This window comes from Anarhichas minor, unplaced genomic scaffold, assembly GCF_050575085.1.
Source record: "Anarhichas minor isolate MPS153535 unplaced genomic scaffold, ASM5057508v1 ptg000148l, whole genome shotgun sequence".
Taxonomy (NCBI): Eukaryota; Metazoa; Chordata; class Actinopteri; order Perciformes; family Anarhichadidae; genus Anarhichas; species Anarhichas minor.
The window spans coordinates 262,311-289,988 of NW_027466594.1; the positions used below are offsets into that span (position 1 = coordinate 262,311).

The 27,678-nt window shown below is 43.1% G+C and overlaps 1 protein-coding gene across 2 annotated transcripts; it reads left to right on the plus strand.

The window, feature by feature from the left end:
- The first annotated feature begins 11,811 nt into the window (after positions 1–11,811).
- On the plus strand, positions 11,812–26,774 carry inhbaa (inhibin subunit beta Aa). 2 transcript variants are annotated; one of them, XM_076085284.1, is made up of 3 exons: positions 11,812–12,235; positions 12,287–12,328; positions 24,464–26,774. In XM_076085284.1, exons 1-3 carry the CDS (start codon positions 11,812–11,814, stop codon positions 25,282–25,284), a joined length of 1,287 nt encoding a protein of 428 aa, XP_075941399.1. In that variant the 3' UTR covers positions 25,285–26,774. The 2 variants fall into 2 exon arrangements, with proteins under 2 accessions (XP_075941399.1, XP_075941398.1); XM_076085283.1 differs by having other exon boundaries at positions 11,812–12,328.
- The last annotated feature ends 904 nt before the right edge of the window (positions 26,775–27,678 follow it).

The window sequence follows — 27,678 nt, forward strand, 5'->3', positions numbered from 1 at the left end:
TGCCGTCCTGAGTAAAAGTTGTTGCATTGATCAGCACAAAACATCAAGTGTGACCAGCTTCAAAGGTCTATCGAACATCAACATGAAGACATCCAGATGGTTCATATATTCTTCGTCTTCTCAGTAGTTCAGATAGAAATGTTTGTCCTGAAGATGATCAGGAGGTCATCAAAGCCACCAAAATCAAACTACTTGAGGGAATACCAGAGTACGCTCACTAGAAGATGTGAGGAGACAGACGGCACTCTCAGTCATAGAGAAATATATCGTCATCCTTCTCTGGATGGATACTGATCTCAACCATCTCTGTGGTCTAGATTGTTCCAAAGCGTGTTGAAGGACCTCACAAGCAAGACTACAAGTCCATCATTTAGAGTCACGCTTTCCTCCTGTGTCCAGACATCACTGGTACGAGTCAGGGCCGCTCATGATGGTACTCGTGAAGCCCCAACTAGAGAACCAGAACCCCTAAAGCTGTACCGATACCAGAGTCCCTCACTGGATACCCGCCAGTGTGTCCCACTGGCGAGCTAGCTGCCGTCCCACTGTACAGTGAAGCGGTTACCATCCTCCGACCCGCGGTGACGGGACCTCACTGTTAGCTCTGTCAGCACTGTTGCCGTCGTTAGCGCTGTTAGCACCGTCAGCTGCTAGAAAGCCGACATCTGCAGGCAGGCAATCCCCGGCTGTATGAGTGGTGTCTACTGCTGATAGGGGTCCAATCACATGTTGCGGTACAGTTGGACTGGAGAAGAGTCGGTACTACTTGGTACTGAGTTACTGGTACCCAACCTAGACCTCCTGAACCACTGCGACTCACCAGAACACCAACAGTCTTTTAAAGACTCTGGATCACTCTGGAGAACTGATGACCTGCTAGCAAAGGCACCAAGCAGGATTCCCAGAGCCTGAGGCTCACGGTGTGTCTCTGAGCTTTGAAACTTGGATTTCTGGACTTAAACATCTGTTTCTTTCCCCACCTCCAGTTTTGCAACAACATCTAATCCAAGTCTGTGTGGTGGGACGACAAGGATTACATCGAAATCCACTAGAAGGACAAGCCCTTATCGTAGAAATACAGAGGTGCTGCCATGAGTTTAGAAGTTTGCACTGTGTTGATGCAACCTATAAAGGTTTTATAAGTAAGGCATGCATTGGTTGGAAACATGCTCAACCATCTCCCTCCATTCCTGAACGATTTATTCATAAAACCTTTAGAGGTCGCTTGTCAGGAAGACGTTCAAACAAATGAGCAAAGCTGTTGTTTCAGAGGAGAGAGGAACGTTTGTAAACTGTTAGCGTTGGCAAACCGCTGGACGACAACCTTTCTGATCAAATAATTTAACAACTCAGCCTTCTCTTCCAAAGCCTCACAGATGTAGTTTCCTTTTTATCTACAAGTGAAAGTATGTGAGTCCACCCGGAGGGCTGAGCCCGGACGATGGGGAGGATTAGCGGTTTAAAGCAGATGTTTTGACACACCTGCAGTCAGCTCAGGTCACATCTATTTTAGATCCTTTCTTCATACTTTCTCTTTTCCTGCTCCGACCTTTTCAGCATTGTTTGATCATAACTCTTGACTCTGAGTTCACGGTCGTTGTCTTTTTGAGTCTCTTAGTAGTAATTTAGTGTCAAACAGGAAAGGGATTATCTTTGTACCAACGTTCAATAAACATAAAAGTATAAATTCATGGTAGGAATAAAGGATTTTATGAAAGGACCCAGAGAGCAGTGCTTTTAGGAATCAATGACTCCTTAATGTGCTCCATCCTTCCACCACGAGGACGGACGGTTTCTAGTCCTAGTAGCTCGTTAAAGTTCAGTCGTAGTTTGTGAAGCCGTAAACAATCAGCTTTTCTTCCATTGTATTGGAAGGTCTAGAAAACCAGGAGATTCTTGAATGAAGCCCTAGTGGAGGCTAACGTTAGCAAGCTAGCTAAGAAGTAACGTCACCTGAGGAGACATTTTTCTCCTCTTGTAGTAGAAGCTCAATACCGGACCGTTGAATGATATCAACCCTCCATCTGGACTCATAAGTCTGTCTTCGTTGAATGACACTGAAGACGTTCTCCTTGGTTTCGTTGCTGAACTGGTTGGATACATCGGTAGAGTTCATGTTGGGGTGGTGCCGTGCAGAAGTTGTTGACCCGTTGTTGGCACAGCTGCTCTGCTAACGTGCTAACAGACTCACAGGCGGTCCACTCACTGTTGCTGCTGTTCAGAGTTTAAAACAATAAATCCTGTCAGTAAACAGCTCCAGCTTATTTTTTTAAATCTTTATTTTTATCTATTTATCACTTTTCTTCGTCTCTTCTTTGACTATCGAGCTGCTGTAACAGTTGATTTTCCCCGATGTGAGATCAATAAAGTTCTTTTCTTTATCTTTAGAAATCCACAGACGATCTCTGATTGGTCGTCCATCGAGCAGGACACACGGTGCGTAGATCGATGCTCGTAAAGTGGAACCAAAGTCCACGACTTCTGCCTGAAGACTGTGGCTGTGGCTAAGTGGATAGCAGGGCCGTCCTTTAATCAGAGGGTCGGCGGTTCAATCTCCGGCTCCGCTAGTCGCATGTCGATGTGTCCTTGAGCAAGACACTTGACCCCAAAATTGACACAAAGTGAGTCGATGCCGACTAAACTTTCTCCGTCTGACGTCTTCAACGAGTCAGAGAATCAATGAAAACCTGGAGCAACAACGGAGCTTTGAACCTGATCGACTCAACGCACACCTGAGTGTGTATGTGTCGGTTACGTAAGCACTCAAAAGTCAAACGTTCACACACTCGGGGGAGAGATGATTCACAAAGTGAGTAAAGAAGAAAAAACTCAGATGACAAAAAGATTAAAAAACTTCCGAAGATCTGCTGAACGAAAGGATGAATGAGGGAGAGAGGGAGGCCCAACCTGTTGAGGTCCCGTTAGCAGGACTCAAAGACGGCCGATCGATATCACAGAGACAGGTGGACCGTACCTGCAGTGAGTCATCGTTGTGTGTGATGAAGGTGGTGAGGGGGAAACCTGTAGTGTTTCATGTCTCTGTGTGATTTCAGGCATTTCAACTGCCGGTCAAAAGACAGGAGGAAGTTTTTACCTCTGTGACGAATCAACAAAGTAAAAACCTTCAAATCAGAATCTCTAGAGTTCTAACTCGATACAGATTTGAGCTCTATTCAGACAGCAGAGATGTTCTTCAGTCACGGCTACTGAAATAAATACTATTTATTCATACAGACAGTTTCAAACTAACTAGGCTCTTTGTTTCTTTGTTGTGTCTCTTTGCGGTTGTTGTGTCTCTTTGTGTTTGTTTTGTGTCTCTTTGTGGTTTTGTGTCTCTTTGTGGTTGTTTTGTGTCTCTTTGTGGTCGTTTTACATCTCTTCTGGTCCTTTTGTATCTATTTTACATCTTTGTAGTCGTTTTGTTTCTCTATCTGCGACCAGGGAAATAGATACTTGGATGATAAATGGATGATTGTGATGTACAATACCAACAGTTTGTAGGTAAAATCTTTCATCGGGCTCTTCAGTAGGAATCTATCTGGATGTTGGGATCAAACCTGTGACCTTTTCCTTCTGAGAGGCTTTTACAGATTCCTCCTCGGAGAGAAAGAAAGCTGTTTTGTTTTCACACAGCTGTGAAACCGCATCATTCTCCTCATGGTTTCCTAACTCCAGTTTGTCTTTCCCTTCTCCACCCTCTGTGGCTCTCACATCATTCCCCTGTTCCCTGTCATGTTTGGACAGATCGCATACGGCAGTTTGGCCTAAATGTGCGCTGTGATCGGGAGGTTTCTCAACACTTCTCCCTCTTCACCAACAAGTGCTGTTTCTGAGAACTGCGTCATAAAGCTGATAACGATGATTATGAGGATGATGAAGGGCAGTGACAAAGAAGAGAGGCTCAGTACAAACATCAGTCAGTGTGTACAAACCATCCTGCAGAGTCACGCTGGGTGTGGAGTCTCCGGCCGTCCGGCCAAACCACCGAGGTGGGCGTTCAGACTGTGATGGGACCGAGGCTGCACTGGGAAAACCAGGACCTTTGACACATTCATGAGCAGCAGAGAAACAAACTGGTCGCACTAGAATGAGCTGGTAGATGGTGGGACGAGTTAAAGGTGTTTGGATATGAAGGGTCAGGGAGATCCAGATGAAATGAGGAGAGACCTTCTGAACATCTGAGGTGGTGTTCAGATGGTCTGCAGCTCCAGTTCTAGTCTGCAGGTCTTTAAAGCTGCGATGGTCGAGGTGACGTCATCTGTAAACAGAAGACCTTCAGACACCCAGTGAGGTTTGATTTCATTTATAAACCAGGATCAGAACACTGAGACAAGCACACTCAAAGATAATCGTAATATTTACACAAGCTATCATGAAATTACAGCTTGAGTTGAGTCATTTAGAGATGCAAACCCGTCCATCTCAACCAATCAGAAACCTTCTTATTTCATTTAGGGTTTTGGGTTCCTGGTGAGTAAAGGCCTTGATCCTGGAGCATCTGTGATACTGCTGCTGAGTCAGCAGATCTTCACTGCAGAACCTTTTAAATAAAGAATATACTGTAAGTGTGTTGTTCTGCCTCAGTCATCCAGACGAGTTATCGAGCTTTAAGCGTTGAGTTTAAACTGTTAGCAGCTTCTAAATGTCGACCTGCAGGATCCCAACAGCATCACGACTGCTTCAGAGGAACCAGTGGAGTCTTAGAGCTGTGGAACATGTTGGACTGAGTTTTATTTCAGGTAAGGAGCGACGTCATCTCCTCTCTGACCTCACTGTAAACTCTGGTCTGTAAGACGTAACGTTAGCTAAGCAGCGTTAGCTGATGGGAGAGGGGGTTGTTTTAAAGTGAGGCATTCATGGACTCACTTCATCTTTTGTGTATATTTTGTATTTTATAGTCAAAACAAAAGCAGAAACCCGAAGCAAAGATGAATATTAATAATCCGGCTTGTTGTTGTAGTTTCAGTGTTCTCCACTCTTTTGAATATTATTGAATACATTGATGTTGGCCTTCTAATGGTTTGGATATTATCTGAGAGTCAGCCCTTACATGAACAGCAGCTCTTCTGTTTTTACGTCACCACAGTTTGGAAACTTCTCAGTAAAAAGCTGAAGCAGCAAAAACCTTTGTTTCCAGAGAAGATGATGTCATCGGCGTAAACGTTCATTCAAACCGACGTCTGTTTACATGAAGATGTTTCTACATTGTTATTAATGTCTGAGAAGCATTAAAACACAGCAAACAGCTTTCATCCTCAGGCACCACTCTGCCTTCAATAAGTCATATCGGTGTAATGTCATTGTGTGATGTATGTAGTGACACAACTGACTGTTTAATGTGCAATGTTTTCACTTCCAGCACACAGTACAAGCTCTTTATCTTCATTTATTCATGCCTGCTTCATACTCTCATTTATATTTGAATGTGATGTGGAGTTTATATTGAGAAGTTTGTAAACTGAGCTGACAGCAGGAGACGAACTGCTGCTGAATCATCTACACGAGCATCAGCTGGAACAAAGAAACATCAGACGGATTGTGTAAACTCCTCACAAGGTGACTTTTTATGACCCTGAGTCCCTTTAATCTGAGCTTTTCTCCAATATTTGACACCCGGTGTTGAAATTTGTTTGGTCCACATGACTCAGTAAATTACAGACGCTTACTGAGAAGCGGAGGAGATAACACTTAGATAAACAATGATACTGCAAAAACCAAGATTAACATCTCTTCTGCATTTCATGCCCTTAAAAAGACTCAAACTGCAGCTCGTACTTCATATACTGGAATTACACCGGATACATTTCTGTGTGTAAAAATACTCTCTTTCATCTGCATTAATCAGAAGCTGGATGTGTGGAGCAGAGTGTCCTCTCTCTTCTCAACCAGACGGTAGATTCTCCTGAACAGCAGTGAGGTTACCTGGATGTAACCCGAGTTCCACGCTCACCTCCGGCTCCGTCTGTCCGTGGCAGCCACGAACAAACCTGGATAGAAAATGTCCTAAATTATATAGAGGTGAATCAAACACAGCTGCATTTTGAGATATCACGTTAGAAGATCTGTATGCAAACGACAAAATTCAATAAAACGTCCTTAATTGCACACAAAAAATGCAAAAAGCTCTGTTGAAAGCGTTTTTACGCTCTCTTGTGGAAAAAGAGTTGATGTTAAATTATGGAAATTTACCTTTGCTTTAAATTTGCTGAATCAATTCTGACGAATTAAAATAAAGCTGATTCTGAAGAGCATTTGGATAGTTTTAGGAAACGGTCATGGTAGTACATTTGTTACATTACTTATGTTAAGTGACATAACAAAAATAAGTCGTCGTTTACGTCACAAAGGACATGAACGACGGTCTCCTGGTGAAAGTCTCTCTTTACACTACGTGTACTCGCCTACGATGGCGTAGACGTGTTTACGTTCTCCTACAGACGCCAAAGGGTTTCTGGGTGTTTCGGTTTAAACGCATATAGGAGTTCTTGTGGTTGGACGGTCGTGATGTTGGTTCACTGCTGAAGAGTTGGAGTCTGACACAAGGACACTGCCAGGAACCTCTGGGGGATTTTGGACGAGAGAGAGAGAGAGAGAGCGAGAGACAGAGAGAAGAGAGAGAGAGACAGAGAGAGAGAGAGAGACAGAGAGAGAGCTGTTAACAGCAGCTGAGTGTATGCACGCGAGCATTCACACACACTTGACTCAGACGATGTTGCAGCAGAGTTGTGTGTGTGTGTGTGTGTGTGTGTTGGAAGCTGCCCTGAATCACTTCAGATCCTTTGAGATGTCATCGGTCTGAGTCTGGAAAACGTCCGGATACATTAAAACACACACGAAGCTTGAAGACGGGTGTTTGGGAAAATGAAAACTTGAGAGTCCAGGTTCCTCTGTGTGTGTGTTTGAGCCTTTTTGTGTTTTTAGTTTCCTTCCATTTTCTGCTTTCAAAGTAAAAGCGGATATTCTAGTAACCATAAAAACGCGTTTTCCTACAAAACTCCAGCAACACGTTTCAATTTCCTCTCATCTCGTCTTTTCAAAATAAACTTCCGTCTTCACAGGAAACTACTTGGTTAGGTTTAGACAACAAAACTACTTAGTTAGGTTGAGACAACAAAACTACTTAGTTAGGTTGAGACAACAAAACTACTTAGTTAGGTTTAGACAACAACACTACTTAGTTAGGTTTAGACAACACAACCAATTAGTTAGGTTGAGACAACAAAACTACTTAGTTAGGTTTAGACAACAAAACTACTTAGTTAGGTTTAGACAACAAAACTACTTAGTTAGGTTTAGACAACAAAACTACTTAGTTAGGTTTAGACAACAAAACTACTTAGTTAGGTTTAGACAACAAAACTACTTAGTTAGGTTGAGACAACAACACTACTTAGTTAGGTTTAGACAACAACACTACTTAGTTAGGTTTAGACTGAGTACTGGGTGAAGGTAAATTATATCGTTATCATGATGTGTTCGTCGTCACAGTTCCTCCTCCTCCTCCTCTTCCTCCTCCTCCTCCATCTCTCTTGTTTTACTGTGAGAGATCAGAGCATCAATAACCAGCACAGACAGACGGATGCAGCAGGAAATTAATCTGAACCTCACAGAGTGATGAAGCTGCAGAGACGAGTCTAGAAAGACAGACAGAGAGACAGACGGACGGAGAGACAGAGAGACCAACGGACAGCGAGAGAGAGAGAGAGAGAGACATTCGGACGGAGGGAGAGACAGAAAAACAGAAAGACAGACAGACAGACTGACAGGAAGAGAGACAGAAAGAGAGCTGGACAGACGGACAGAAGAAGAAATAAGAGGGAACACTAAAGTAAGCGCCTCAGAGGAAGAGGAGTTGAGAGGAGGAAGGACCAGAGGAGGTTCTGTGAGGTCACACAGGGACGTCACCGCTGACGTCCACTAGATAGAGCAGTTCAGTGCGTTCAGTGTGTTCACCTGTTTACAGCCTCACACCTTCATTGAACACATGTTTGACTCCTCCCCCTGTTCTCAGGTCAGTGATCACTAAATGTTTGAGAAGCCGTCTTCACACAACTCAACATGAACAATCGTCTCCTAAAGTCATTAATTATGTGTTTTTATATTCACTCACATGTTACTGACAGTGAAATATTCAAACTCAACATGTTTTAGTGTTTGCATTATTCCATCATTTTAGACAAAACTTCTCCCCTGAAACTCTAAATAAAGTTGTGTGGTTTGAACATTTGAACCTTGCTTCTGCTTTTCTTCTTTGTGTTTTTCAGCCCGGAGGCGACTTTAAAATCAAAGATCATCCATTCTGTCTGCGTGACGACGCGTTCATGACTCACAGGTGGAGAGTTATTTAAAGAACACAAGTTAATTTCCATAATACACACACACACACACACACACACACACACACACACACACACAAACACATGCACACACTGCAGGGATGATGTCATAGCAGCAGAGGGAGAATCCCAGACGTCTGATTAAAGCAGGAAGTGTGACGTCTACAGTCAGACGTGACTCCTGGTTAAGTGTGACGTCATGAGACAGGAAGAGAACCTGCAACTACATGTGTAACTGTGAAAAAACCTCCTTAAAACACATCGAATCCCTTTGAAAATATTTTCTGGGCTTTCAAAAGCCCAGAACCCCCTGAAAATATTAGAAACCCTCTTCTGTGTAGCACAGGTTCCTCTGAAACCCCCTAGAACTGCATCCAGACATTCACAATCTTTCTTAGAACCCATTAAATCTAATATAAAACCACTTCTGTTCCCTCAAAACATGAGAAACCCATTCGATTTTCTTGAACTCCTGTGCATGTTCCCCTAAAACATAAAAAAAACCTGTAGAACCTCTTTAAAACACGCCTTCAGAACCCGTCAAAGTCCTCTGCAAGATCCCCAAAACCCCTTAAAAGTCCCCTCTGAACCCTTTCGGCATCTCTTTAGATCTGCCCTTTAGAATCCTATTAGAACAACCATAAGAACCCAGTTAGAACCTTTTAGATCTTTTAGAAAACCCTGAGAACCTTAAACTCACCTTTTTTTCCTTTTCAGGACCCATTGAATCCCATTAATAACCTTGTCCTGTCCATTCAACCTCCTCTAGAACACCTTTAAAACCTTGTTCTTTCTGAATTTATAAAACCCTTTAGATTTGAGATCATTCCGGCCTGTAAGAACCCTTCAGATTCCTTTGAGAACTCATTAGAACCTCAAAAAGAACCTCATAGAGAAACAAACCTAGCTTGTAACTCCACTGAAGCTTTGAATCATTTAGATTTCAGCTCCTTTACAAATGGAACTTTACTAGAACCCCCTTAAAGCTTTTACAATCCACAAGATTACCTTAATCCCCTCTTTGTTACTTCTATGGAAACACTGAAGAGTTAAATCAAGTGAAGCAACACAGCTGAAGTTCCTGAGAGTCATTTCTCAATGAAACCAACCACGATGACAAACTGGAGGAAAGAGTGGGCTGATGGGAAAAGAACTGAGAGGGTCATGCATTTCTGGAGAAGCTTGCAGGAGTGGGGTTTTTTCAGGATGATGACAGGATGACTTGACCATAACAAAGACGACCTCCTGAAACGAGCCTGGGAGGTTTTTATCCAGATGTGTTTAGACAAAACCAGAATGCCGTGATGTTTTACCCGCAAACTTCTAGGGCTTATGGGAAATGGTGTTTGTTAAAGGCCACTAAAAAACCGTTTTATCCGTCACCATCTTGGTTTTTGTTCTTCACCAACTTGGTTTTTGTTCTTCACCATCTTGGTTTTTGTTCTTCACCATCTTGGTTTTTGTTCTTCACTAACTTGTTTTTTGTTCTTCTCCAACTTGGTTTTTGTTCTTCACTAACTTGTTTTTTGTTCTTCACCAACTTGGTTTTTGTTCTTCACCATCTTGGTTTTTGTTCTTCTCCAACTTGGTTTTTGTTCTTCACTAACTTGTTTTTTGTTCTTCACCAACTTGGTTTTTGTTCTTCACTAACTTGTTTTTTGTTCTTCTCCAACTTGGTTTTTGTTCTTCTCCAACTTGGTTTTTGTTCTTCTCCAACTTGTTTTTTGTTCTTCACCAACTTGGTTTTTGTTCTTCACCAACTTGGTTTTTGTTCTTCTCCAACTTGGTTTTTGTTCTTCTCCAACTTGGTTTTTATTCTTCACCAACTTGGTTTTTGTTCTTCACCAACTTGGATAGTGCAACTGAACACTGAATAAAACATTTTTAAGACCAAAATGAAAGACTGAAAGGGTTAACGTTGTGAGACGAAACACAGACAACTACCAGCGACCTGTCAATCACCGTGTAGCCCCGCCCTAAAGCATCCCCTGCTTTATGGTCTGTTTGACTCTAAATGGACCATAATGTACTAAATGAACATCATGCTGTATTGAAGAAGACTTGAAACTAGAGATTGAGACCATAAACTCATGTTTACAATGTTTACTGAGGTAATAAATCAAGAGAGAAGTAGAGTCATTTTCTCATAGACTTCTATACAACCAGAGGAGTCGCCCCCTGGTGGACACTAGAGAGAATGCAGCTTCAACACACTTAAAGAGGTTGTCTCCCGGTTCAGAGGCTGGATTGCTTTTCTTTTTACTTGCTTCAGATCTCAATGGGATTCTGAACGTGGTCTTCTTACATCCGGATCAGAACCTGGAAGGTTTCCCTCCGGTTCTCTCGTGAGGAAGGTTCGAGGATATGGAACACATTGGGAAATCTTGAGTACAGAATATTTTACCACAGAAATAAAAGAGCTGTCATAAAAAAACAGAAAGAAGAAGAAGAAGAAAAAAAACGAGTTGGCCAGCGTTTGGCCTCGACGAGACGAGTCATGAACCATGACGTCATGTTGACTCGAGCTCAGCAGACACCAGACTAAACAGATCCAGACCGTCAGACGGACCGACTGATAGACAGGAGCGTTCTCCCCTCAACACGTAACTCATTCACAGCCGACCGTGGGAGGGAGGGGTAAAGGAATCCCGGCTCTGCTCCATTAACAGAAAGGAGGGAGGGGAGAAAGAAATAAAGAAAGAGAAGGAGGGAGGGAAAAGGTAGAAGTTGGAAGTGCTATGAGTCACAGAGCAAGATGGGAGGAGACTAGAGTAGAGGAGAGAGAGAGAGGGATGGAGGGAGGGAGGTATAATTATGGTAGGAGGCTGCCAGGGCGAGAGAAGCAAGAGGGAGGGAAGGAAAGAAGAGAGCGAGCAGAGAGAGAGAGTCCAGCCCACTCTGCTAAAACCATTCAACTGGTGAGCGAGGGAAGGCATTCACCACTCAGTGAGAGAGAGAAAGAGAGAGAGAGAGGAACTCCCTTCGTTTGGGATAACTTAGTCCAACACACTGAGCAGAGACTTCACCCCGGGAACAAGGATCCTCCAGAGTTCTCCTCTCTCTGCGTTCATCCATTCATCACATCGGAGACTTTCTTCTTCTTCTTCTTGTTTTCTTTATTCCTTTCTTTCTCTTGTGACGCCTCCACATTTTTTCCAGCCATCTGTCCCTGACTAAAAAGACAAGGATTACTCATTTTCTCTCTCTCTCGGCATTGTGTGTGTGTCTCTCTCCTTTTTCTTTCCCTCCGTTTTCACAGGTGGACTTTTGCAGCTTTGAAACTTCTGAAGAGAAGACAAAGAGAGGAGGAAGACGAAGGAGGGAAGGTGAATTCATTTCACCGTCCAGGACTGAATTATCTTTGTTCAAACACTTTTTTAGAAGACACTCAAGCCTCCTTCATCTGCTCTGTGCATCAGCATCCGGCAGCATCCCCAAATCCAGCCCAGCAGCCAATCAAGAACCTCCTGTCATCATGTCTGTGTTGGCTGTGCTCAGCTGGACCCTCCTGGTCCTGGTCCAGAGCTGCAGCTCCACTTCGGACCCGCCGGCCAAACTCCAGCCGCTCTCTCTGAGCGTCCGTCCGGATGCCGCCTCCGGCTCCCACTGCCCCTCCTGTGCCCTGGCCAGGATGAGGAGGAACGAGGGGGGAACCGCAGACGACGTGGCGGGACACAACCAGGAGGAGGTGGAGGAGGAGGCGGCTCAGCAGGACGTGGTGGAGGCGGTGAAGAGGCACATCCTCAACATGCTGCACCTCCAGGACCGGCCCAACATCACACGGCCTGTGCCGCGCGCCGCGCTCCTCAACGCCCTACGCAAGCTCCACGTGGGGCGAGTGGCGGAGGACGGCAGCGTGCAGATCGAGGGGGGGGAGGAGGAGACGCGAGGGCGGGGAGGCCGAGGAGGAGGAGCGGCGGCGGCGGCAGCTCGGATGGGAGACGGTGGAGACGCGCAGGAGACAACAGAGATCATCACCTTCGCTGAGGCTGGTGAGTGAGTGTGTGTGTGTATGTCTCACTGTGTGTGTGTGTGAACAAACGTTGGACACTAAATGTGTGAATCCAGTTTATTTTTATGTGTTTATGGTGTCAAGGAATCTGCAACAGTTACCTCTGTGTGTGTGTGTGTGTGTGTGTGTGTGTGTGTGTGTGTGTGTTTGTGTGTGTGTCCAGCTGCTTAATTCCACCTGCGTACTCACTGAGCCGAACCCGTCAGACACACACACACACACACACACACACACACACACACACACACACACACACACACACACACACACACACACACACACACACACACACACACACACACACACACACACACACACACAAACCTCTGTAATCGCCTCCTGCTGGTTTCAAAGAATACCTCATTATCTACTTAAAGTCAGAGGAGATTCACGTATCTGTGTGTGTGTGCATGTAGATGTATGTAAGTGTAGGTGTATGTAAGTGTAGGTGTGTGCGTACGTGTGTGTTTTAAAGCAGAGTGCTGCATCTCTTTCCTGACAGAGAGATCCTGAATAATAAAACCAGAGTCGGACTCTGTTCATCTCTCATTTAAATGGGTTCACTGAAGGGTTCCTGTGTGTCTGAGAGAAACATCTGTTATGTGAAAACCATGAATCTTCATCTTCTAATCACAAACATCTTCATCTTCTGATCACTACCATCTTGTGATCACTATCATCTTCATCTTCTGATTGCAATCATCTTCATCTTCTGATCACTATCATCTTCATCTTCTGATCACTATCACTTCATCTTCTGATCACTATCATCTTCATCTTTTGATCACTATCATCTTCATCTTCTGATCATTATCATCTTCATCTTCTGATCACTATCATCTTCATCTTTTGATCACTATCATCTTCATCTTCTGATCACTATCATCTTCATCTTCTGATCACTATCACTTCATCTTCTGATCACTATCATCTTCATCTTTTGATCACTATCATCTTCATCTTCTGATCATTATCATCTTCATCTTCTGATCACTATCATCTTCATCTTTTGATCACTATCATCTTCATCTTCTGATCATTATCATCTTCATCTTCTGATCACTATCATCTTAATCTTCTGATCACAATCATCTTCATCTTCTCGTCACAATCATCTTCATCTTCTAATCACTTTCATCTTCATCTTCTGATCACAATCATCTTCATCTTCTGATCACTATCATCTTCTGATCACTATCATCTTCATCTTCTGATCACTATCACTTCATCTTCTGATCACAATCATCTTCATCTTCTGATCACTATCATCTTCATCTTCTGATCACAATCATCTTCTGATCACTATCATCTTCATCTTCTGATCACAATCATCTTCTGATCACTATCATCTTCATCTTCTGATCACTATCATCTTCATCTTCTAATCACTATCATCTTCATCTTCTGATCACTATCATCTTCATCTTCTCATCACAATCATCTTCATCTTCTAATCACTATCATCTTCATCTTCTGATCACAATCATCTTCATCTTCTGATCACTATCATCTTCTGATCACAATCATCTTCATCTTCTGATCACTATCATCTTCATCTTCTGATCACAATCATCTTCATCTTCTAATCACTATCATCTTCATCTTCTGATCACTATCATATTCATCTTCTGATCACAATCATCTTCTGATCACAATCATCTTCATCTTCTGATCACTATCATCTTCATCTTCTGATCACAATCATCTTCATCTTCTAATCACTATCATCTTCATCTTCTGATCACTATCATCTTCATCTTCTGATCACTATCATCTTCATCTTCTGATCACAATCATCTTCATCTTCTAATCACTTTCATCTTCATCTTCTGATCACAATCATCTTCATCTTCTGTTCACTATCATCTTCATCTTCTGATCACAATCATATTCATCTTCTGATCACAATCATCTGATCACAATCATCTTCATCTTCTGATAACTATCATCTTCAGATCACTATCATCTTCATCTTCTGATCACAATCATCTTCATCTTCTCGTCACAATCATCTTCATCTTCTAATCACTCTCATCTTCATCTTCTGATCACAATCATCTTCATCTTCTGATCACTATCATCTTCATCTTCTGATCACAATCATATTCATCTTCTGATCACTATCATCTTCATCTTCTGATCACTATCATCTTCATCTTCTGATCACAATCATCTTCTAATCACTATCATCTTCATCTTCTGATCACAATCATCTTCATCTTCTGATCACAATCATCTTCATCTTCTAATCACTATCATCTTAATCTTCTGATCATAATCATCTTCATCTTCTGATCACAATCATCTTCATCTTCTGATCACTATCATCTTCATCTTCTGATCACAATCATCTTCTAATCACAATCATCTTCATCTTCTGATCACTATCATCTTCATCGTCTGAGCACAATCATCTTCATCTTCTGATCACTATCACTTCATCTTCTGATCACTATCATCTTCATCTTTTGATCACTATCATCTTCATCTTCTGATCACTATCATCTTCATCTTTTGATCACTATCATCTTCATCTTCTGATCATTATCATCTTCATCTTCTGATCACTATCATCTTAATCTTCTGATCACAATCATCTTCATCTTCTCGTCACAATCATCTTCATCTTCTAATCACTTTCATCTTCATCTTCTGATCACAATCATCTTCATCTTCTGATCACTATCATCTTCTGATCACTATCATCTTCATCTTCTGATCACTATCACTTCATCTTCTGATCACAATCATCTTCATCTTCTGATCACTATCATCTTCATCTTCAGATCACAATCATCTTATGATCATTATCATCTTCATCTTCTGATCACTATCATCTTCATCTTCTGATCACAATCATCTTCTGATCACTATCATCTTCATCTTCTGATCACTATCATCTTCATCTTCTAATCACTATCATCTTCATCTTCTGATCACTATCATCTTCATCTTCTCATCACAATCATCTTCATCTTCTAATCACTATCATCTTCATCTTCTGATCACAATCATCTTCATCTTCTGATCACTATCATCTTCTGATCACAATCATCTTCATCTTCTGATCACTATCATCTTCATCTTCTGATCACAATCATCTTCATCTTCTAATCACTATCATCTTCATCTTCTGATCACTATCATATTCATCTTCTGATCACAATCATCTTCTGATCACAATCATCTTCATCTTCTGATCACAATCATCTTCATCTTCTGATCACAATCATCTTCATCTTCTAATCACTATCATCTTCATCTTCTGATCACTATCATCTTCATCTTCTGATCACTATCATCTTCATCTTCTGATCACAATCATCTTCATCTTCTAATCACTTTCATCTTCATCTTCTGATCACAATCATCTTCATCTTCTGTTCACTATCATCTTCATCTTCTGATCACAATCATATTCATCTTCTGATCACAATCATCTGATCACAATCATCTTCATCTTCTGATAACTATCATCTTCAGATCACTATCATCTTCATCTTCTGATCACAATCATCTTCATCTTCTCGTCACAATCATCTTCATCTTCTAATCACTCTCATCTTCATCTTCTGATCACAATCATCTTCATCTTCTGATCACTATCATCTTCATCTTCTGATCACAATCATATTCATCTTCTGATCACAATCATCTTCATCTTCTGATCACTATCATCTTCATCTTCTGATCACTATCATCTTCATCTTCTGATCACAATCATCTTCTAATCACTATCATCTTCATCTTCTGATCACAATCATCTTCATCTTCTGATCACAATCATCTTCATCTTCTAATCACTATCATCTTAATCTTCTGATCATAATCATCTTCATCTTCTGATCACAATCATCTTCATCTTCTGATCACTATCATCTTCATCTTCTGATCACAATCATCTTCTAATCACAATCATCTTCATCTTCTGATCACTATCATCTTCATCGTCTGAGCACAATCATCTTCATCATATTAGACATGCATGTGAACTGTGCAGCGTTTCAGTGAATCAGAATCAATGAAATAATCTTAATTGATCTATAATTGAATGGTTGTGCTCACCTCTCAGTCAGGCGGTGTGGGCGGGACTGTGATGTCTTCTTCTGTGGTTTCTGTCAGTGCCGGTTGGGTTCCTGTAGTCTGTAGCAGGTTCTAGTGAAGTGGGTTCATTACAGGAGAACCCTGAACGCATCGCGGTATAAAGACAAAATGTTCCTGCCGATGAATATCTAAATGTAACACAACAATGTTCGTGAGTTCTGATTGGCTGATGGCCACTGAGGTCTCGTTAACCGCCTCAGGAACCAAAAGGAACGTGCTTAGAACCATGTGGAACCAGAACTGTGAGCTAAAAGAGGCTTCAAAGCTCCGGGAAGCTATTTAAAAACTAATCAGACCTTGTTTTCCTCGTGAGAATACTTTGCACCCAGCCGGTCCTGTGCTTTGTTAGGAATAACCGATGCGTTCAGGGACCTCGGTAATTACGTCGGGCGGCGGCGAGCGGGGGAGCGGAGCGGACAGCTGGATTCTTGGCGGAGACGAAGTGTCGACCTCCGTTCAGCGGCTCCGACACAATGTCCGTCTGTGCTGTTTGTCTCCTCACACACAGAAGGACAATCAGGCTAATTGGACTTAATTGAACACATCATTAGCGACATTCCACGACCCGCTTTCATCTCCAGAGGAATAAATTGCTCTTTGTTGGATCTATTCTGGTGGCTCGGTCCGTCTGGGATTCAAACCGGCGACCCGTTGGACCGACGGCAGGTCGGTAAAGAGACAGACACATTTTTTTATTTTCTTTGTCTTCGTCTTCTCTCATCTTTTTCTTGTCTTTGATAGAAATCAACGTGAAACTTCTCCAGTTCTTTAGACAATTATCTTTTGTTTAATTGTGCAAATGAGGCGTTATCTAATAACTTCTGGTGAATTTAGGACAAATCTACAAATGTTTTCTCGTCTCCTCTTGTCCTCTGTCTCTCTGTTCGTGTCTTCATCTCCTCATCTCCTCTGTCTCTCCTCTGTTTCCTTGTCTCCTCTGTCTCTCTGATAGTGTCCTTGTCTCCTTTGTCTCTCTGTTCGTGTCTTCATCTCCTCGTCTCCTCTGTCTCTCTGTTAGTGTCTTCATCTCCTCGTCTCCTCTGTCTCTCTGGTAGTGTCCTCGTCTCCTCAGTCTCTCTGATAGTGTTCTCGTCTCCTCTGTCTCTCTGGTAGTGTTCTTGTCTCCTCGTCTCCTCTGTCTCTCTGATAGTGTTCTCGTCTCCTCGTCTCCTCTGTCTCTCTGGTAGTGTCCTCATCTCCTCTGTCTCTCTGATAGTGTTCTCGTCTCCTCGTCTCCTCTGTCTCTCTGGTAGTGTCCTCATCTCCTCTGTCTCTCTGATAGTGTTCTCGTCTCCTCGTCTCCTCTGTCTCTCTGGTTGTGTCCTCATCTCCTCTGTCTCTCTGATAGTGTTCTTGTCTCCTCTGTCTCTCTGATAGTGTTCTCGTCTCCTCGTCTCCTCTGTCTCTCTGGTTGTGTCCTCATCTCCTCTGTCTCTCTGATAGTGTTCTTGTCTCCTCTGTCTCTCTGATAGTGTTCTTGTCTCCTCGTCTCCTCTGTCTCTCTGATAGTGTTCTCGTCTCCTCGTCTCCTCTGTCTCTCTGGTTGTGTCCTCATCTCCTCTGTCTCTCTGATAGTGTTCTCGTCTCCTCGTCTCCTCTGTCTCTCTGATAGTGTTCTCGTCTCCTCGTCTCCTCTGTCTCTCTGGTAGTGTCCTCGTCTCCTCTGTCTCTCTGATAGTGTTCTCGTCTCCTCGTCTCCTCTGTCTCTCTGGTAGTGTCCTCATCTCCTCTGTCTCTCTGATAGTGTTCTCGTCTCCTCGTCTCCTCTGTCTCTCTGGTAGTGTCCTCGTCTCCTCTGTCTCTCTGGTAGTGTCCTCGTCTCCTCTGTCTCTCTGATAGTGTTCTCGTCTCCTCGTCTCCTCTGTCTCTCTGATAGTGTTCTCGTCTCCTCGTCTCCTCTGTCTCTCTGGTAGTGTCCTCGTCTCCTCTGTCTCTCTGATAGTGTTCTTGTCTCCTCGTCTCCTCTGTCTCTCTGATAGTGTTCTCGTCTCCTCGTCGCCTCTGTCTCTCTGGTAGTGTCCTTGTCTCCTCATCTCCTCCTCTAGTCTGAAAGGAGAAGACAAAAATCTCTACATTGATTGAATGTAAAGAGTCAGCAAAATTAGAATTACTCACTTTTTTACGTTCACTCTACTTCTTTTTTTGGCTTCATCCTCTTTGATGTCCCTCAGTGTCTTTTAGCGTGTTCGTGGTGCGTTCAGGGCTGCGTGCGTTGAGTGGATGTGTAACTGTTTGAAACCATGAAAGCTGACAGAACTTCCTTTCTGTTGATCAGCTGATTGATTTTCAGCATGAAGGGTGTTCGCGCTCGTGTCTCCTTCTTCTTCTTCTTCTCTCTGCTTTGATCCTCCCAAAGCATTCCAGTCCTCCTCTTCTTCTTCTTCTTCTCTCCGGCTGACGATGAGTGAGTTTGGCATCCAGGCGTTTCCTCCCGTCAGACGGACGAGGACGCTTTAAAGCCTCCTCACCACTTTGTTTACCGCCGCTTTGACAGCGTTGCTCAGATTTAGTTTCCCGTCTGGAGCTGTGTGTGTGTGTGTGTGTGTGTGTGTGTGTGTGTGTGTGTTTACTAACAGTCTGACTCACATGTGGTGCCAATAAGGCCAGCAGGGCGTCGACTCTCTGGAGCAGATTTCTGTCCCACATAGGCGAGGCTGAGCCTGACAGTCCTGACTGAGGGCATAGACGCGCCCACGCCAGAGGTCTCAGTGTGGAAAAATTAAAATTAAAATTAAAGTTAAAATTAAAATGAAATAAATTAAATTTAAATACAAACCATCCTGAACTACTTGGTTTATTTAAGCAACAAAATACATTTCCCTTAAAAACTAAATCAGCAGGTCCAGAGCTGTGAAGGCTTTCTGTGCAGGTTTACAGTCATTGATTAAAAAATGAGCTTTTAAATTCACCCAAAGTTCACTTAATGAGTCTGTTTCACTTTATAAAGAAACACGAATGAGCTTCACGAGATCTTTAAAGTGTACCAATGTTTGGTCTTTGTTTCCTCCTGAACGTCCTCTGAAGCATCTTTCAACAGCAGACGAGTGATGTTAGAACAGCTCAGACTGTTACACTTGAGGGTGTGTGTGTGTGTGTGTGTGTGAGTGTTGTAAGGGGGGGGGGGGGGGGGGGGTCGCTCCTAATGTAAACTAAAGAGACAGAAGAATGGGCGGCTGTGAAGAAGAGAGTACACTGTAAAAAATATCCACGTGTTAAAACACAAATATATAGTTTCTTCATCTTAAAGGAGGAAACAGAGACTTTTTTCAGGGACTATTTTCAGCGCCGGATGAATCCACATGTGAGGCAGAATATAAACCAGAGTTTGATGATGATGAAGTGAGCCAATGTTAGCATGTTAGCGTGTAGCTCAGAGGTCCTCTCTGGTTTTAGAGTGTAACATGTGAAGCAGACGCATCACACCTCCTCTTCCTCACCTCGTCCTCCTCCTTCATCTCTTCTGGTGAATAGTGAAGACGGACAGAAAACAGCTGTTCCACACAAACACACTCCGCCAAGACACACAAACACAGACACACATTTACACAAACAGCTGAGAGACACGTATACACACACACACACACACACACACACGCACACACACACACGCACACACGCACAGTACCATCTGTGTGTGTGTGCGGTCTCAGTAAACACCCTGAACAGAGGATGGAGGGTGTGTTCACTCACCGATGTCAACAGTCACATCCAGAATTAGCAGCAATTCAAGCTCCGCCTCCTCTTCTGAAAGGCGACGTCCAATGAGGTCGAGACCCGCTGCGGTGCGTTCAGGTGCTCCTCGACAAAAGTTATGACTCGAACATGAAGACAAGTTTGTTACTTTACGAGTTGAGGAGGAGACCCTGAATGCACCATCGGTTCAAGTCATCATCATGTTAAAGAAGGTCAATGGGACCCGGGCGGGTTATTCCACTTGCATCTCAAACAGAACATATGAAGTAACTAGAAGGCCGAGCACCGTCTCCCACAAGCCTCCGCCTCATGACTCAGATCCCAGTGTTTATGTGTGTGTGTGTGTGTGTGTGTGTGTGTGTGTGCGTGTGAGCGATCATAACCCTTTTAACAACATACCGATCCGTGTTTGTGTCACATGTTGGCAGCTCCTCTTGTTTAGCTTTGTTAGAGAGACTTCGTCTGATAAATCAAATCAAAGTCATAATACGCCGCAGGGGCTGATGGGAAATGTTTGATGATGATGATGAGGATGTTTGGCTCAAATGTCACTTCATGCTTCTTGATTTCTGGGAAACGTTTCCCTGTACGGACGACACGCTGATGATTTAAGGGATCAGGTGTCCCGTGGTCTACACTGGGTTTGATGGGTTAAACTGGGTTAAACTGGTCTGGATTAGTTTTCAACAGTCTAAAGTTTGTTTCGTTGGAGTTTGATGGTTTAAACTTTATCGATAGCCTAAAATGGTTTTGATGGTCTAGACTTGGTTTTGATGGTCTAGACTTGGTTTTGATGTTCTAGACTTGGTTTTGATAAACATTTGATTATGACGGCACAAACTGTACGTGCAACAGCTTGGGTTTTGGACGTCTAACTAAACATCTGATGACCAACAGTGAACTAGACTTTTTGTCTCAGTTGGATATTCAAAGCTTAAACTGGGTTTAATGATACACAATTGTGTGATGATTAAAAAGAGGGTTTGTAATAGTCAAAACTTGACATTTGATGGTATAAAATAGTTCTTATATGGTATAAACTTGTGTTTTGTTGGTATAATTTAGTTTTTTTGATGTGATAAACTTGTTATTTTTATGCAATAACTCGGGTTCTGATGACCTAACATGAGTAGATGATGAAAGTCAGCATTTTAAAAGTTCTAAAGGCTAAAAAGAAGACTTCTTCTGTCTTTAAATACTGCAGACTCCAGTCAGCAGTAAATGCTGCACCGGGACACAGAAGAGGATTTGAGGCTTTGTAGACCTCCATCTTTGTTTCTACATTTTTGAATCAGACCAGATGTAAAGCAGCAGGACATCGGTGTGTTTCAGTCCAAAGCTTTTATGAGTTGTTGAGACGTGAGTTTGTAAAGAGGATTACGGAGAGAGATGAGCTGTGAGCAGAAGACTCGCAGAGGTCGGACAGACTCCAGGAAACAGGAACTCCTCGTCTTTGAGAATAAACGAGCTGCTGGAACTGGTTGTTTCTCACCTCTGTCCACTTCTTACATGTTCAAACACATTAAATGTGAGTCGGACAAACTTCACTTCATCATCAGCGCTTAGATTGATTTCATTGGTTTCACTCCTGAAAGAGAAACACTTGTTAATGTCTCTACTTTACTTAAAGTATCTTCATTATACAGTAGAAGAAGTCGATAAATCTGCTTGGTACATTGACGGATGATCATGTGACGTATGTGGCAGGTGGATTTCATCTTCACACCAAACTCTACTCACTGTTCTTTGTTTTAGAGAAATCTGTCAACATGGTTTTAAGTTTTCCTGCTAAAAGAATACAAACATGATGAATGTACAATGTCAGGTGTGTTGTATGACTAACAGGATGTGGACTCGTTGCTTGTATTGCAGTTAGAGCTGAAACTAATTAGCAATCATTTTGATAATTGTTTTACTTCAAACTTCACTGCTTCTTCTCAGAGGTCTTCTATGACATTTGGGCCTCAGCAAACTGTGACAGACATTTTCTGATAATCTTGAAACCAAAGAATTCCTCTTTAACTCTGCAGCTGGAGTTCCTGTCACGCCTCATGCGAGCTGTAGCTGTTGAACACTAACACGATATTCACTTTATCTCAAATGTTACCGTCCAGCTCGGCAGCAGAAACATATTTACTATTTATCCACAAACATGTTGCGAGTTCTCAGAGAGATAAAAACAAGTGAAAGAATTTCTGATGCAGCTGATGCATTCAATGTCGTGGTTATCTTCAGCTCTGTTAATGACTCTGCATGTTGACTGTAAGAGCAACAGTGTGCTGCTGCAGCTCTTCAGATGTGTGACTAATTCACACTGATGTTAATGAAGTGACTACTGACGACGCTCAGAGCTCAATGTTTGAAAATGTTCTTCTGTTCACTTCCTGAACAGAAGCTGCAATAACCAACCGCAGTTTAAGACGAGTTAAAGAAAATCTTTTTATCCTGTTGAGGTGTTTTTTTTAAGGGGCTAAGGTCCGTCCCAGCATGCACTGGGAACGAGGAAGGGTTGACTCAGTGAATCAAAGTCAATCATTTACTGATATTATAAAATTATGTCCCCATACAACTAAACTGCAAAAATTAAGTTTTGAGGGAAACATATTTTCTAAAACAGTTTGAAACAAAAAATAAAAATAAACTACTTAGTTAGGTTTAGACATCAAAACTACTTAGTTAGGTTTAGACATCAAAACTAGTTAGATTGAGACAACTAAACTAGTTAGGTTGAGACAACTAAACTACTTAGGTTGAGACAACTAAACTACTTAGGTTGAGACAACTAAACTACTTAGTTAAGTTTAGACAACTAAACTACTTCGTTAGGTTTAGACAACTAAACTACTTAATTAGATTAAACAACACTACTCATCTCCAGTTGAACACCATCTGACCTCTGTTGGATCTCAGCAGCATGATCAGCGTCACACTAACAGATCGGTGTTTTCTGTTGCTGACGGAGCTGCAGGAGTTCAAACAAAGACTTCTTCTTCCAGCAGCTTCAATCAACATCACAAACACTATTCTGAGAAACAATGAATGAACAGGGCTTTTATTTTTGTAAATCTGAAGTGGTGATGATGTAAGTGAGATAATCGCCTCTGAATTGTCGGTTAAACGGCGTTAATGGACTCGCTAAAGTGCCGGCCGCCTCCACACACACAGACGAGCCGCCCATTCACACCGTTTAACAGAGCAACGCTGCTGCTGACATTCATAAAGTCCTGAATCGTGACTTTGAGTTTCTGTATGGACGCCCACGAGTGAGAGACATTAGAGAGAGAGAGAGAGAGAGAGAGAGAGAGAGAGAGAGAGAGAGAGAGAGAGAGAGAGAGAGAGAGAGAGAGAGAGAGAGAGAGCGAAAGAGAGAGGTGATGCAAAGATCTTATGTAACGCTGGTGGACGGTAATTGGGTCTTCAAACTAGTGATTAGCTTGCTGCCTGGCCCGGAGGTTTCTAGGAAATGTAAAATACAGGTCTGTCTGTGTGTGTGTGTGTGTGTGTCCCTGCAGTGTTTGCTAGAGCTTCAAACTTTGTCCTTTCAAAATAAAAGAGAAATACGAGTGAAGTGACCACCGATCAGACTTCCTGATGAAGAAGTTCATGAGTTCCTGAATGTCTCGCGGTGTTTGTTTGGTGAAATGATTCAAAAGGAGAATGGCAAACATTATGAACAGCTGACTGTTCATAACATGAGGTCAGAGAGTGTCAGAGCCAATGAATGTCCAGCGAGGGGAGCATTCCACCAATCAGGCGTCAGATGTTGTCTGTCTCTTTGTTTACTTCCTGTGTGACTCACCACTCTGATCACATGACTCTCCTTTTATCCTTAAATCACGTTCACCTTCAGGCTGAAACCAGCAGACTAAACAGCTGCTCACATCCACCCTCCAGAATAAAACTCTCTTCTTCTGCAGTTTTTTTTTTTTAAAGTTTCCCATAATTCAGAGAGCAGAACGATTACACTTCATTTATTCTGCTGTAAACTGTCCTGGTGGGAACCATTACCGGCTCTAAACGCTGCCTGACTCCGAAAAACCTCCGACCACTGCTGAGTCAGCAGGAAGAGTGTGTGTGTGTGTGTGTGAGGTCATGTTAGCGATGGTAACATAATGACAAGTGTGTGTTGTGTGTGTAGATGACTCTATAGCCCAGATGTGGCCACACTCGTCTCACACACACACACACACGCACACACACACATCAGCTGAAGGGTATCAGCGAGGCGTTCAGTGTCTCTCCGTACACGTGATCAGTGTTTTCCTGGTTACCGTTGACCTTTGCCCTAACCCTGTCTCCCTCTCTGTGTCCATCCCAGGTGAGTCTCAGGGCCTGGTGAACTTCGTCCTCTCTAAAGACGGAGGCGCCCTCTCTCTGGTGGAGCAGGCCAACGTCTGGCTCTTCCTCCGCTTGGCGAAGACCAATCGCAGCCGAGCCAAAGTCACCATCCGCCTCTTCCAGCAGCGCTGGCTCCCCAACGGACGCCCGTCTCCGGCACAGGACGACGTCCTCCTGGCAGAGAAGTCCGTGGACACGCGTCGCAGCGGCTGGCACACCTTCCCGGTGTCGGCGGCGGTTCAAGCGCTGCTGCAGAGCGCTGCGAGCACGCCGCTCAGCCTCAGGGTCTCCTGCCCGCTCTGCGCCGACGCCGGCGCAACGCCGGTGCTGGTCTCCGGCGGTTTCGAGACGTCGCAGCGCGCCAACCAGCGGGAGCAGTCCCACCGGCCGTTCCTCATGGCCGTCGTCCGGCAGGAGGAAGCCGGCGACTCGCCGCGGCGCAGGAAGCGCGGCCTGGAGTGCGACGGGAAGGTCCGCGTCTGCTGCAAGCGCCAGTTCTACGTCAACTTCAAAGACATCGGCTGGAACGACTGGATCATCGCGCCGCCCGGTTACCACGCTAACTACTGCGAGGGGGAGTGCCCCTCCCACGTGGCGAGCATCACCGGCTCCACGTTGTCCTTCCACTCCACCGTCATCAGCCACTACCGCATGAGGGGCTACAGCCCCTTCCAGAACCTGAGGTCGTGCTGCGTGCCCACCCGGCTACGAGCCATGTCCATGCTGTACTACAACGAGGAGCAGAAGATCATCAAGAAGGACATCCAGAACATGGTGGTGGAGGAGTGCGGCTGCTCGTAGACACGGAGGATCCGATCCGGATCGGTCCGGAACGAATTGGACTGGAGAGGAAGGAGGACTTCAGAGAGAGAGGGAGGCGATGGAGAGAGGTAGGGGAAGAGGTGACTCCATGATCATCGTCACTTTTACCTGCAGCGCCTCCTTCTTCACCTCCTCCCTCCTCCCTCCATCAAAACTCTCCTCCATCCTCCATCCAGCAGAACTCAGAAAGAGTCTCGAAGGCACTTTCAAATAAACAAGAAAAAAAAAGAAGAAAAAAACAGATAGAAAAAAAGAATATCTAATATATTTTTGTTACAACCGGAGGGAGCGAGGCTTATTTATGTGGCTGAGACGTTCAAAGCACCACTCGACCCGTCGGACCTCGGAGAGACGAGGTGCCTGAAAAACTACTAACAAAAAAAAATCTCAAAACTATGCAACTTGTTTCACGTATTACGTCTTATTGTATTTTACTTTCTCTCTTTTTATTTTCTTTCCCAACTGTTTACTTTTTTCAAAATGTACGAGGAAGAAAGAGGAAGTGTGTGATTGTGTGTGTGAGTGTGTGTGTGTGTGTGTGTGTGTGTGTGTGTGTGTGCGTGTGAGTGTGTGTGTGTGTGTGAGTGTGTGTGTGTGCGTGTGTGTGTCGAGAGATACTTGAAAGAAACAAGTTGGCCCGGCTGCTGGAACCAAACACTTCTTTATGTTTCCATGTTTAACGTGTTGATGTTATAATTATTATTGTCAGTAAGTATATTAATACTATTATTGTTATTGTCGTTGATAATGTTCTTTATTTGGCTGGATTTGTGTTGTTATTATTATGTTGATTTATTATTATTATTTTGTCTTTTAAAGAAACATTACAAACGTCTTTATTATTTTTTTTGCACTATAGCGAGTAGACGGAAGAGGGCGGAGCTTCCAGGTCACAGGTTTGATTCCCACCATGAGTCAGAACCCGTCAGATGGACTCACTGCACAGAGAAATCCTTATTGGGTCAAAAGTAGGAGGTTGAGTGTGATTGGCTGAGCCACCTGTCAATCAAACACACTTTAAGTGTTGAAATGAAATGCTGATTAAAACCACCATCTCCACAATGATTTAATACATTTATCTTACATCTGTTCACGTAGAAATAAACTGTTTATGTCCAACATCAACATTTTCTCAAAGACTTCCACAACCTCCTGGAAATAAAAATCTGATCAGCATCAAAGCGCTCAAATGATGAAGAATATTTGGTGGAGAATAGAATGTATTGATTTGGCTCATAATTAGACTTATTAGTCTCAATGGACTTTCTTGGATCGACTCATCAAGTTTACACATAAATGTTCAGTGACAGCTAGCCAACCGCTAGCCAACCGCTAGCCAAACGCTAACCAACCGCTAGCCAAACGCTAACCAACCGCTAGCCAAACGCTAACCAACCGCTAGCCAACCGCTAACCAACCGCTAGCCAAACGCTAACCAACTGCTAGCCAACCGCTAGCCAACCGCTAACTTCCAGAAATCACGACAACAAGAACAAAAAGAACAAACCTTAAATGTATTTCTTTGTTTCTGATGTTTACATATTGTTAATGAGCTAGCTGAACGTGATTAGCATTAGCCAACAGAATCATCTTAGCTCCACACTACGGACAGAAACACTTCATCAGTTCTCTCTACAGTCAGTACCACGGCTTCTAAGGGATTCATCCTCAGAGGCTCTTTAACTCATTCATTGATATGTTTCATGCTTTTAGTTTTGTTTTATTAAAAACATTTCTTGAGGTATCTCTGAAAACAATGTTGCTTTAACTTTAGACAGCAGAAGTTCCTCCACTAGAGACCATTCCTATGGCGTCTGCTTATCAATGTTTGATTACATGTCAATGAATTATGTCGGTTACAGACGCATTAGAGTGTTTCACTTTGGAGTAATGACATGAAGACGGCGATTAAAACGACCGTAATCTACATATTAATGAAGCTTAATATAACTATTATCACCATGTCCACCTTTAATTGATCAAACTGAAGCTAATCGTTCAGTGATCTAAGTGAACATGTGAACAAATCCCTTAAAAACACGCAGTTTATCTGGATTTATGAATTATTGGAGAGATCCATAATAAGTGATTTGGTCCGCTCACAGCTAAATGTGGTTCACTTTGAGGAGGTTTGTATTCTGGAGGTTCTTAGTCTTTAGTTTGCTTTAGAACACCAAAGAGTCGAGTTTGTTCAAATGTTTGTGAGAGAAAACTGAAGGAAAGAAAACTCACAACTGGCTTTCTGTCCGTTGTGTTTCTCTGAAGTGTGTAAAAAGAGTTTTCATGAAGTTTTATTTATGCTTTAGAGTTTTCTGATTCTTTTAGTTTTGGTGTTTTTTTCATTTCTTTCCTCTTCCTCTCTCCCTGCACATC